At 41.7% G+C, this 13,412-nt stretch overlaps 1 protein-coding gene across 7 annotated transcripts in view; it reads right to left on the reverse strand.

The window, feature by feature from the left end:
* The window catches only part of LOC124009403 (E3 ubiquitin-protein ligase RNF220-like), a 174,238-nt gene extending 161,495 nt beyond the window's left edge, over positions 1 to 12,743 (reverse strand). For 2 of the 7 annotated variants that reach the window (XM_046321211.1, XM_046321209.1), the window contains exons 1-2: positions 12,447 to 12,740; positions 1,188 to 2,005 (exon numbers count right to left, since the gene is read on the reverse strand). In XM_046321211.1, coding sequence (XP_046177167.1) covers positions 1,188 to 1,833 — 646 coding nt within the window. In that variant the 5' untranslated portion in view covers positions 1,834 to 2,005; positions 12,447 to 12,740. Of the gene's footprint in view, positions 1 to 1,187; positions 2,006 to 12,446 lie in introns of all 7 variants that reach the window. The other 5 variants (XM_046321215.1, XM_046321213.1, XM_046321212.1 and 2 more) reach the window with 4 other exon arrangements.
* Between the last annotated feature and the right edge of the window lie 669 nt (positions 12,744 to 13,412).

The raw sequence follows: 13,412 nt of genomic DNA on the forward strand, positions 1-13,412 counted from the left end.
TCTCTATCTCGCTCGCTCTCTGTCTCTCTCCCTCCCACCAATCTGTCACAAGATCAGATGGATTGTGTTGACATGTGTAGGAGTTGTTAGTACTTGTGCAGAGAGAGAGGAGGGTAGGGGGAGACAGGGGTAGTGGGTTCTCCGATTGAACGCCCCTTCTGTTAGAGACATGTCTCCTGCCAAAGTTTGGAAAGCTGGGTAATCCCCTGTTCATTTGCCACACTGGCTGGGTGAGTGCAGTGGTATATGATGAATGCTGATGACAGGACTGTGCCCCATCTTGTAGCGAGTCACTTCCCAAGTAATCAGATTCAAACAGAGAGCCAAATGGCCTCCACTCATTGACCAATGCTAATGTCCCAGAGCTTGTGGGAGTCGGAGTGACAGGGACAGGGAGGGACAGGGGGAAAGGCAGAAAGAAGGGACCAGAAAATCAGTGTAGTGTGCTGTGGTGGTGACAGAGGACATTATCTATAGGGTAGTGTGTGTGTGTGTGTGTGTGTGTGTGTGTGTGTGTGTGTGTGTGTGTGTGTGTGTGTGTGTGTGTGTGTGTGTGTGTGTGTGTGTGTGTGTGTGTGTGTGTGTGTGTGTGTGTGTGTGTGTGTGTGTGTGTGTGTGTGTGTGTGTGTGTGTGTGTGTGTGTGTGTGTTCACCACAGACAGACTGTGTGTGTGAGTTTCAGGCCGATGGAAATGTCTTTGGTTTTCACAGGCTGCTGTATTTGGAGTTAAGGTTCACAGGGTGAATTAAGGCCAGTTATATTACTGGACTCTCACTCAGCATCATACTTATTGTTCTGAGCACGTCCTAGTCAGGAGAGGTTATGCCATCATTTGAATTGCCCCAATTCTTTCACTTCACTTACCCAAGAGAAACCTCCATCTCATTTATGAATTAGACCTGTGGAGTTCCTTCTAATGTGCTCTGTGAAACACTATCTGAACATTCTCTGGTAGTTGAATACACTTCTCACATAGAATGGGTGCTGCAGTCTCTACTAAATCACAGTATGTAGTATGTGCTGTTTTTAGATCAATGTTTTCTTGTAAATTAATATCAAAATCATATTGTTTGTGAGGCATGATTTGATAGTAAAGATAACAAATCATTACACACGCTTTATGTTTCTTTACTTTACAGACTAATCAGACCTTTGTGAAACATTAGAAAACGGTAAATGTACTCACAGCGTTCGATGCGGTCTTCTGGGCTTGATGACGTCTCGCGGTCGGACAATAAGCCTGACACTGCAAAAATCTTTTTCCCAGCGTCCTCAACTGCTTTGAGGGCGCTTGGGGACCTGGAGGGGATCTGTGCCCCAAAGTCATACTCTTTACCCTCAGCGTCCGTGTAGCGCAGGTGGGGAGAGGCGTCTGCATCCAGGCAGCCTTTGAGGCGCTTGGCTGGGGTGAAGGCAGACTGGTAGCCCCCTGCCCCGTCACGGTCATCTGGAGGGGAGGCGAAGGGTCGGAAGGCCCCCACCCCGCTGTGGTTCAGCATGCTGATGGGGGAGCAGTCCAGGTTTGGAGGGGCGAACTGGTGATGCAGATGCAGCAGGGATGAGGGGAAGTCCCGGTTGGGGAAGCCCCCGGGAACGGCTCCCTGACGGTGGTACATGGAGGCGAAGGTGTAGGAGCCGTTGTTGAAGGGCAGGTGCATGTCCTTCTCCCCCATGGAGACGGGCACGCCGAAGGGGCGGGGCTGCTGGCAGGGGATGGAGGCGTCGCGGCTGGCCTCGGCGGTGGAAGCCAGCACCATGAGGGCCGGGGATGCCAGAGGGTTAGGCAAGTAGGAGGACGACTCCATCTTGAATGCGGCCCGGTGCAGGTCCATCCTGGTACCTGGGGAGGGGGGTTCCTGGGCCCAGAGGAGGGGCTGAGAGAAGAAGGAGTGGGGCGGGGTGTCCGGGGTGCGGGAGGAGGCTCTGGACACGCAGGTCAGGGGAAGGTGGGTCCTCACGGAAGGGTCCAGTCTCACTGTGGGGTCATCCTCCTCAGGTCACCTTCTGTAACAGGACACATAAGAAGTGTCATTTTCATTCAGCACCAGCCATCAAACTATTTCAAACAACATGACAGAGCCTCTTTGAAGAAGAGTCACAAACTTTTCCTCCGAGAGGGATCTGGGGTTGGATCAAGTCTATCTAAGCGGCTTATATCCCCATCTCTCCATCTCTCCCTCCCCTGCCTGCAGCTGGACCAGAACCGTCTGTCACAGATAAGGGCAGCGCTCGTCAATCTGATAAGGCTGCGCCTGCTCATGTGAACACTCGTCCCGGGTCCCCAGCCTGCATACTCCAATGGGATTGTGATAGTGATATCATATCAGGCTGCCATCTGCACAGCCAGAAAATTTGACTGAATGAATAAATTAGCTGCACTTCACCTCTTGACCTCTGGAGCAGTGAAACAGACTGAGACTCTCGGGAGGATTAGATGGTCAGATTGGACAAAGTGTGTGAGGTGATTTAATAATGAAACGCTGGCACAAAAAAAAACAAATGTTTCAAAGATTTTTATCCCAAAGGGCAATTTGAAGGTGGTTAAGTAAGGGTATAACATCAGCTCAAAAGTAGTGACCTCATCTATAACAACCCAAAACAAAGGGTATAACATCAGCTCAAAAGTAGTGACCTCATCTATAACAACCCAAAACAAAGGGTATAACATCAGCTCAAAAGTAGTGACCTCATCTATAACAACCCAAAACAAAGGGTATAACATCAGCTCAAAAGTAGTGACCTCATCTATAACAACCCAAAACAAAGGGTATAACATCAGCTCAAAAGTAGTGACCTCATCTATAACAACCCAAAACAAAGGGTATAACATCAGCTCAAAAGTAGTGACCTCATCTATAACAACCCAAAACAAAGGGTATAACATCAGCTCAAAAGTAGTGACCTCATCTATAACAACCCAAAACAAAGGGTATAACATCAGCTCAAAAGTAGTGACCTCATCTATAACAACACAAAACAAAGGGTATAACATCAGCTCAAAAGTAGTGACCTCATCTATAACAACCCAAAGCAAAGGGTATAACATCAGCTCAAAAGTAGTGACCTCATCTATAACAACCGAAAACAAAGGGTATAACATCAGCTCAAAAGTAGTGACCTCATCTATAACAACCCAAAACAAAGGGTATAACATCAGCTCAAAAGTAGTGACCTCATCTATAACAACCCAAAACAAAGGGTATAACATCAGCTCAAAAGTAGTGACCTCATCTATAACAACCCACAACAAAGGGTATAACATCAGCTCAAAAGTAGTGACCTCCTCTATAACAACCCAAAGCAAAACTGAAGCTACATACAGGGTTTTATAAATCTACATTTGTATTAGTATTCCATAGATGTACATTCATATCACACACAGAACACATTTAAGTTATGTTGATATGATATCATAAAGTAACCATTGATTTATCTAAGTCCTCAAATGTTGAACCAATTCATGTGGATAAGGTCAAACCTGCAGCATGGTGTACATCCCCCTGTTGTATATCTTCAAAGCCACAAAGAATATCTGCCCACATCAGGCTCTCCATGAGAATTAGCTGAGAAATATTTTATAGATATCAGCTGTCCTGAACACCCATTCAAATTGATTTAAAACCTGATCTGAGCTTTGGCACATTGCACATACATGCAGCCTCCCTCAGAAAAAAAATCCCTTTGCATTATCACACAGCGCCTATGGGACCTGGTCAGAGGTAGTGCACTATATGGGGAATAGGGTGCCATTTGGGACGCAGCCTTGCAGTGTCAGGGGAATGTCTGTTGAAAATGGGTTATACTACAGCGCTCAGGTCTGGCCAGATGCCCAAGCATCACATTACACTCCGTCTTTCCCCCTAATCTATCCAGGAAAATAGCACCTTGAAAATGTACCAATAACTAAAGCCCCATTCATGCCTCCTTTCATCATAGTGTCTTTCCCTGAGTATCAGATCTCTACCCTGGGATAACCTCTAAAGTATGACTCCATGTAGGTGTTGATAGGCAGGTAATACAGTGATAAGTACCTGGATATTTCAATGTTATTATCATAACCATCAGCTCGCAGAGCCGTGGACTCAGAGTGAAACTGACAATCCAATAAAAGGACACAGGATATCCCCTTATGGCGAGAGCCGGCAAAAGCAGATGTAGGCTGAGTGTTGTACCGACGTGCTAATCATGTCTCTCTTCTCCGGCAGACGAGGGAGCAGAGCCGAGAGAAGAACCGAGCTGCCTGGTGCCGGAGCTACCGGAGCAAATCCTGTGCTCCCAGGGCACTTGAGTCAGCCCACGGGGCTGGAGCCTGACACACACCGACACACACACTCCCCTGCACCGCTCCACACCATGCCGAGCCGTCGGGAAACTGATACCGACGGGAGGTCTTGAGACGCTTGCATCTCATTACCACACGTTTTTGTCTTATAATATACTACGTCGTTTTAAATATGTGTACGGTAAGACTGAGTAATAGAAGTTCAGCCAAAGTTGAAAATCAATGTCGGACAACCGATTGATCAAAAAATGAGGATTTATTATCACTAATGGTGAACAATAGTTGTACTAACGCTGTAACAACATTGTAATAGCATTGTAATAACATTGTAATTACCTATAATACATGTCTAGTAGATGTCAGAATCTACTGAGAAAAGCTCATCAATATAAATATACAATGTCATAGATATCATTTCCACGTTGTCATCATTTGATTACTACAGATAGACTGGTGCAGCTGTTCAGTGAAATATTAAACACAACATATTATTTTAGTTGTAAGTGACAATGCTATGACATCTTGAGAAATTGCGACGTCAACAACAATGAAGTGTAATACCATTCCTATCAGAAAGGCACTGATGTAAAAGAAGCTCCAACCCTCCGATAAAGGTCAAAAGTTGGGATGTCAAACATAGTTTCCGTCTGGTTGTTTCAGGAGAGAAACGCAGATGAATCCAATTGACATTTAAAAATGGACTGTCAACTATGACTGCTGGCCAAGAATAGGAGATCCGAGCGGCTTACGTTTCGTTAGAGAGCGTCATTCAGACCACCGCTCCTGTGCTTTCCTTGTCTGTCAGTACATTTAGAGATTGTTGACAACCGTGAAAGTGCCACTCTTACATTTTATTACAGGACAGGGCCAGACGGTGTCATTCAACTACTCTGGGGAGGCAGAGAACACACACACACACACACACAGAGACACAAACACACACACACACAGAGACACAAACACACACGTGTACCCATAGGCATTTTGTCTATGTGGAAGACACATTTAGACGTTTTGCAAGTTGATGTTGTGGTCATTTGGTAGATGATTCAAACTTAGATCTCTCTGAATGTATACGAAGGGACACGGACACAGAGATCATCATTTACTTTTGAACACTATCCAAATAATATAATGACGTTAAAATGAATGACTTCCTTTAATTCAAGACAAATGCACAGGACAAACTCAATTACAATCCGTTATTTAATCAATAAAAAAAAACATCACTGGAATAGCAGTGAAAGGAAATCACAAGTTCCAGAAGAAGTTGATTTCTCAAAATGTAAAAATAGCTTGTAGACAATATAGGAACCAGACACATTTACATGTGCATATAAAATACAGTAATAAATATAGTTTTAAAACTGCTCTACCAAAACTGGCAAACCTACGAAACATTAGAGGCGGTGTTTCTTCTCTCCTCATCTGCATGTGATTCTAGTACACATAGTGAGAAGATGTTGGCACATCTCAGAGCAGCTAATTACACTGTATTTCACACAAACTAGCCAAACATCCTTTTATAGGCACCGTAAAACAACTCAGGCTAAAGGGGACAAAACCTCTAGACATTATGGAAGATATTCTTTAATACAGGTGACAGTTAATGAGACGTCACTTAAAATATAATAATAATATTATTATATATTACTTAAAATGGTAAATCGTCTAGGTAAAAGTCAAATACGTTTCAGCCGCCTGACACAGGGAATTTGGCATCAAATATTTGCCATTATGACACAAACAGGCAGAGTCAACTGTCTGTGTGGTGGAAGGGTTGGCTGGGTGTGTTTGTGTCGCACTGGACATCTCACTCAGTATTCTAGACAGATGGTTGTGGTTGATGTCCGGAGGACAGTCAACACTATTCAAATATAGTCATTCATGTCTGCCTCTGTGACTCTGTACACAACATAGCTCAAATGTTCCATCTGAATCAAAATCAGGTGTACTCTTCAATATGAAACCTATACAGGGAGTTATTCAAGACAATGTAGCAGCAGCAGTTGCTGTTGTACAAAATATGCTACAGTGCTGAGAAATAATGACACTTTGGCATATTCAGCTTCAAAATCAATGAGGATTGGACAAGCTGTGCCACACTGCTCGTATGGCAGTTCACTAACAACTACTACATTTTACTGGAGTGTACGACACAGAGTGGTGAATACTAATTAAATATCTAGCAATCAGTCTTTAAAAATATTAAGAAATCCTAGCACTCTCTTTCTTTTTGTTTATATTTTAACAATTGGCTCGGTGTGTGACCCACCCAAAGTGACATTCAGCTCTAACTGCCAAAAGGAGAATGGGATTTATTTTCCAAATAAGCCATTGTGAGCTAAAAGGAAAGTGAAACACATTGATTCATGGCAGACAAAATATTTTTGGGGTTTCCTGACCTGCCGAGGCTATTCATTTCAGGGGACGATGGACTGCTTGCCTCACACAACCCACCTGAGCCAACTAATTCCTCGCTAAGCCCAGATTATTTGCAAGGTGTCGTGTCTAGCTCCCAAAGCGCCAAAGCCAGCCGTGGAATACAAAGAGAACTCTCTTTCTCTCTCTGTCTCTCACCACTGACCATCTCACTCACTGAAGCAGTACAACCTATTTGTAGAGAGAGAGAGAGAGAGAGAGAGGGAGAGAGAGGGAGAGAGAGAGAGAGAGAGAGAGAGAGAGAGAGAGAGAGAGAGAGAGAGAGAGAGAGAGAGAGAGAGAGAGAGAGAGAGAGGGAGAGATGGAGAGAGAGAGAGAGAGGGAGAGAGAGAGAGGAGAGAGAGAGAGAGAGAGAGAGAGAGAGAGAGAGAGAGAGAGAGAGAGAGAGAGAGAGAGAGAGAGAGAGAGAGAGAGAGAGAGAGAGAGAGAGAGAGAGAGAGAGAGAGAGAGAGAGAGAGAGAGAGAGAGAGAGAGAGAGAGAGAGAGAGAGAGAGAGAGAGAGAGAGAGAGAGAGAGAGAGAGAGAGAGAGAGAGAGAGAGAGGAGTGAGTGTCGCTTTTCTCCTCTATGAGCCTCCACGCTCCCAGCTCCCGGCACTGGGTTTGGGCTGAGCCTGGGGACAGTGAGCCCTGGACTGGGCTGAGGAGTGAGGACATCACTGGCCTAGCTGGCAAGTCACTGGATGTTCAATAACAAACCGTGAACAGCACAATGATAGCATGCCTCAAAGCCTTATGACAACTTGTTGGCCAGCTCAAAATGTAAAACACCACACACAAATTCAACACAGCTGCTATTTACTACAGGAGCAGTGCCATGGGATATTGAAGGGAAGATTTGGTTGCTGTGGATGAAACTGACATTTAGAAGACTTCCAAGCAGTCTTTACACAAAGTAACTACACTTTCATAATCCATGGGTATAGTACACTGTGTGTGTGTGTGTGTGTGTGTGTGTGTGTGTGTGTGTGTGTGTGTGTGTGTGTGTGTGTGTGTGTGTGTGTGTGTGTGTGTGTGTGTGTGTGTGTGTGTGTGTGTGTGTGTGTGTGTGTGTGTGTGTGTGTGTGTGTGTGTGTGTGTGTGTGTGTGTGTGTGTGTGTGTGTGTGTGTGTGTGCATCAATCAGTGTGTTTTTAAACCCAAGCCATGACAGTAGGAAGATAATAAGTAAACAAAGATATCTGTCTACAATCGATTGAAGCAAATGCACTGATAATGCCTTCTGGGAAGGAAATTTACGTATTTCCAAGCTCTTAAATTTTGGTCCAGATAATTGACAAATTGGGAAATCTGAGAAAGAAAATATCTGATAATTATATTGAACAAAACTCATCCAATTAGTCAGTCTAACCCTGAATTGTCTCCTGTTCTCAATGCCTCTCGTGGAGTACTGCTGTGTACAATTCAGTCTAACCCTGAACTGTCTCCTGTTCTCAATGCCTCTCGTGGAGTACTGCTGTGTACAATTCAGTCTAACCCTGAACTGTCTCCTGTTCTCAATGCCTCTCGTGGAGTACTGCTGTGTACAATTCAGTCTAACCTTACAAAAGGCTTGTGGAAATATCTGGAAATATACTACTAAATGGAAACAAGCAACATTCATCAAAACAGAACATTATTCAATATCATTTGCAGTTATTTTTCAATAAAATGCATTACTTTCAAATATCATAATAGTAATTTCCTACTCATGTGTACACTGTAAAAAGCAATAAAAGTAAAGGTTTTTTCAGATATAGGCCTAACCAGTTCCAGTGCTTCATCTCCCTCAGATTTGTACCCTTCATTCAAAAAGCACTGGTGACAGAAAACATCTGAAAAGTGAAAAGTGAATATAATATGGACATTAAGTCGCCTACAGACATAAACAGCATTTCCTAAAGACTGACAAAAATAGACTCCAAATCACAAGGGAAAAATGAAAGTTACTCAAAACGAGATGCCGATATTTCTATGAAACGGGGATGACTGAAAACAATGTCATACAAACAGGAAATAATAGAACGGATGTATTGTATGATTATTCAGATCGAATATTGCAATGTGAAACGAATTAGCCCATAGCCACAACAATTTTCTCAGCATTTTCCAGCCCCAGAGCACAACAAAGAAAACCAGACAACCTTATTTGAAACAACATTTCAAATATTTGCTCTGGCTAAAAAAAAGCATTTTGAAACGCAAACAGTTCTAAATGACAGGGGAAGTGGTCAGACTAATGCAATTTGGGTGAAAATAAAACATGTTCGTTTGATTAAATTGACTAACCTACAATTATTCCAACTGATTAATAAATATTTTTGTTAAACAAATGTAAAATGCACACGGTGAAACCGTGGGTGCATGGGCGATATATTTATCCTAAACCCTATGTTCAAACACTTGTTATTTACCGACAGAGGTTCATTTTAATTACCATACCATGCCACCATCTGCATGACAAATTACCTTTCAGTCAAGTGTTTGTTAGCAAATCAAAATATAAACACGATAGGGACCGGTTGGAGGGGATGTGGTGGGCGGACCCTTCTGTTTTTAATAAAGAACGAATAAATAGCCCCGATATTGAAAGAACTAATAGACCAAGCGTCATCAAGACGATACGATAGAGTAATCCATAGTTAATTTACTCTCTATGTCATCTGGGTTTGTGTAAATCTGAATAAAAACGGATGATCAGTAGCCTAGTAAGTAAATATATTATTATTATGTATATCATGACGTGAATAATTCCCTATTGATCAAATATGAAATATAGCCTACTATTAGCAGCAAAATCTTAGATTCTGTCTCTCCTTTCCCTCCCATTAGTGCAGCTTTCGAACCACACACAGAGAAGAAGACGCTCTCTCCAAATTGAGAACAGATAGTGTTTCATTCCGCCTGCTTGCTCTCCTCTCCAGTTTTTTAATTCCACAACGCTCAAATCCAGATTAAAATAACTCTAGATATTGATTCGGGCACTGGAATCGACATACATTTGAGTTCAGTTCTCACTTTGCAAGAGGATCAATGGGGAGCAATAACAGCTGACATCGCTACTGGGAGGGATAGAAAAGAAGGACTGGGGATACAAATCGAAACCTGACAAATAAATCATCTTTTACTTTTCTTCCGAGCTAGACTTTATTTTTGCCTGACTCTTCCCACGTAAAACAAATACGGAGTAGCCAATCGTTTGAATAAGCTACGGGAGAACTAATACCACATGTTTTACGTGTAGGTGATTAATTCACATAACTTTGCCCATTAGCTGTAGGACTGATTAGCCAAAAAAAGAAGGATAAAATATATTTTTCCCAATGGAAATGTCCTTCTTCCACAAATTGTTGCGCTGTGAAAAGATCAGTCAGAAATTCCACCTGCTCAACGCATTTAGAAGATCCAAAATATCCGTATTTGTCTACACATACTTTAATATTTAAAATGTTATCATATAACTGGCATATCATCTTAATTATGATGTATCAATTAGCCTACTAGACCATACGCCAAAACGTTACTTTTTTAAACTTGTTGAAAACCTACCGTGATTAGAGAAATAATCAGACGCGGAAATCATCCGAGAAATATGAGACGCATGTGAGAGAGCACCTTTAGGCCTATAGGCTACATATAACTTCATGTTTTAAATATATCATTCAAGTGAACATTGGGTAATAAAAAATAGAAAGTTTGAGACTATGCTGATAAAAAAAGCTGATAAATCATCTGAAGCGACGAAAGTGTGTTTTAGTGTTATATATATATATTTGTATTTATTTTTTTTTTATCTAGCCTAGGCCTAAATTAGGCAATAACCATTTGACAATTTCTGAATAATAGATTTCGTTTTTTTTTCACGTAATGTTTGTGAAATAAGACTTTAAAGTTTTTCTTTTTAAAACAATAGGCTATAGTCAATTAGCTTACACACATATCAATTTGGCCAATATAATTTCATTAAAAATATGGAAACTTAAATCTGCGTCGACTGGTGGATATGACGTCTACGACTCACATCTTTCCAGTTGACAAAAAAAAAAAAGTTAATTGCAGCCCTCCGTTACAACGGCTATAAATAAAATGATATGGCACGTAAACAGGCAATTTATAGAATTTTTGAAAGCAAACATTTAAGATGTTTATCACGGATGAAAAATAGAACACCGATAAAAGACACAAGGCAACTTGCTAACAAAGTCTTTGTTCACTCGTTCATTCCATTTTAAAATGTAAACAATTATTCATTCTATCTATGGTATAAAAAAAACGAATAGGCCTATCTAAAACTTTAGACTATAACATCATTGCACAATTATACAATGTTTTATTAAATTCAATTAGTGAGTGAGATTTTACAAACACTGCTCATGAATGTTATAGGCTGTTTTCATTTTTTTCATCAACTGTGAATTAACCTCGACTCTTTATACTTTGGAGCAACTAGTTTACAATCGTCGGTTGGCGGAAACCTTCCAGCTGTAATGTAAATTGTAGTGGTCCGTAGTAAACAGGTGTTTCCCTCTCCTATCGGGTCACTCTCAGACCACTTCTTGACTAGTTTAAGATTTTTCTTTCCGATGATAAAAGTGAACATAATTGATGGTTGTTACGCAACCTTAGTCAACAAGTAGGCTATTTACTCTGTCTGTCTTTAAATATAGGCTATTCAAGTACGCTCACACACACATACACACAGAGAGAGCAAACATTAGGCTACCAAGTCCAGAGAAAAGGCTAAATGTACACTATGCTTCACTTACACTTTTCCAAATACCTTAGTTTATTGTGTATGGGTGTTGTGCCGAAAATGTTATGACTACTGTTCAGTCATTAACTTAAAATACATTTTTTTTTTAGGTTTAAAAAATAATGAACGGCTACGAGATATAATCGGTGTATTTCAAATAGTCACAGTCAAGTATGGATACAAGCACCTTATTACACGGTAGCCTAATTGAGGTTTTACACAAAGACACCAACACTTTCACTTTTAATCTGTGACGAGGGACATTTCTCCACCGCATTCTTTGGGTGACTAAAAGTAGTTCACGCGCATTAGATGCAACAATGTTGCAACTTCTTGGCGGTGTCCCCCACTGTAAGCCATTATCCAGATAGTGGACGCAACTACTCAGAACTACTTATAGGCCTACCTCGATTTAAAGTAAAACTTCTGGTGTTATAGGTCGGCTATATGTCAGGTGATCCTTTCCACATGTGATGGATAGCCTATGCCTTTTCCGACCAAACCTGAACAGAGCGCTCAGGAGCGCAACGTTCAAAACATGAGGTAAAATCTCAAACTCAAAAAGCTCAAAGATGGTCAAGTTTATCAGTTACCCTGAAACTTGTGAAAACACTGCAAATGTTTCAAACCAAGCTTACCCAAAACGGGTTCAGAAGTTAGAATGCATATTTTTGGAAATAGTGCGCTGGGAAATGTAGGGTAGCCTCATGCATGTGTCACATGGGTTGATGATAAAATGCCAAACTTTAGTCTAAGAAAAACACTTACAATTCTGAACACTGAGTGTGAACAACATTCAAGTGTCAGGAGACATGGGTGACGACCACACAATCAGTAGCTTGCGAAGACATTTGATACTTGAGTTCACGCTTGAATAGTCGGATAGCCTACAGCCAGATTCGTTGTGCGTTAAAGTTGGACGACAACACAATCCCAATAGGTAGTAGAGCACAACACAATGCAATCACTGTCAAAACACTCGGAATACTTACGTTGTTATAAACAATCCCTTTGAAGGTCCGAGATATTCGTTTATCCTCACAACCGAAACTTTTCAATGGCAGGCTGGCGAAAGCACCGGAGATAACGGAGTCGCATGGGGAGAAAAGTAATAACACCTCGCTGCAATGTTGCGGTGTGGAGAGCCAGGCTGTCCCCAGCTCTTGTGATCAGAGTGTGAGTTGCATGTACCTCTGAGAGAAAGGGAATCTCAGTGGAGTCGAAGAATAACGAAGAAAAGGCAGAGATTGGATCTAAAAGGTAGACGAGCCGCTCGGCAAACAGTGTTTTAGGTGCAGTGCTGCCGCTCAGCGCTTGGTTTGCTCAATGACTGACTTTCTCTCCCTTTCCACTTTCCTCCCTTCGCAGTTCCCCAGCCCCCCTCTCTCCATCCATCCATCTTCCCCAGGGTGGGTTTCAGTGCGCTTTGTGAACAGTGAATGCATTTTCTTCTATCTTCGCCATAGAAATGAAGTCCACTTCTAAACAAAAGGTACATCTTAACTGGAGACTATTTCCAATCAAAGACAAAGATATGCGTGCGCCCTCGTTACAGTAGGCCTAGCAGTAAAATGACCAAGTTCCATACTGGTGAACCTCTCAAAACAGGCTGCTTTATGCAAAGCAATTAGCCTACCATTTAGCATAACTTTATATAAACACATATATATATTATTTTTATTTGTTTTTTTTTGTTGCAAGCCGTACAATTCTTTAGTGACTATAATAGCATTTGTAAGGATGTAACCGTGCTACGTTGCTTATACAGATTGTTTAAACCATCGTCTATTGTGTCAACAACGTAAGAAAACAATTGCATCGGTCTTGCATGACTGTTCCAGTAAATGGGCTGTTCAGATATTATCCACCTGCTGGAAAGATATGGAATTGCATGTATTGTCCATCAAATAGTAGAGAAATGTGTCTGAAACTAGTATCACATACTTACCATAACAACT

Source organism: Oncorhynchus gorbuscha, linkage group LG22 (genome assembly GCF_021184085.1).
Source record: "Oncorhynchus gorbuscha isolate QuinsamMale2020 ecotype Even-year linkage group LG22, OgorEven_v1.0, whole genome shotgun sequence".
NCBI lineage: Eukaryota > Metazoa > Chordata > Actinopteri > Salmoniformes > Salmonidae > Oncorhynchus > Oncorhynchus gorbuscha.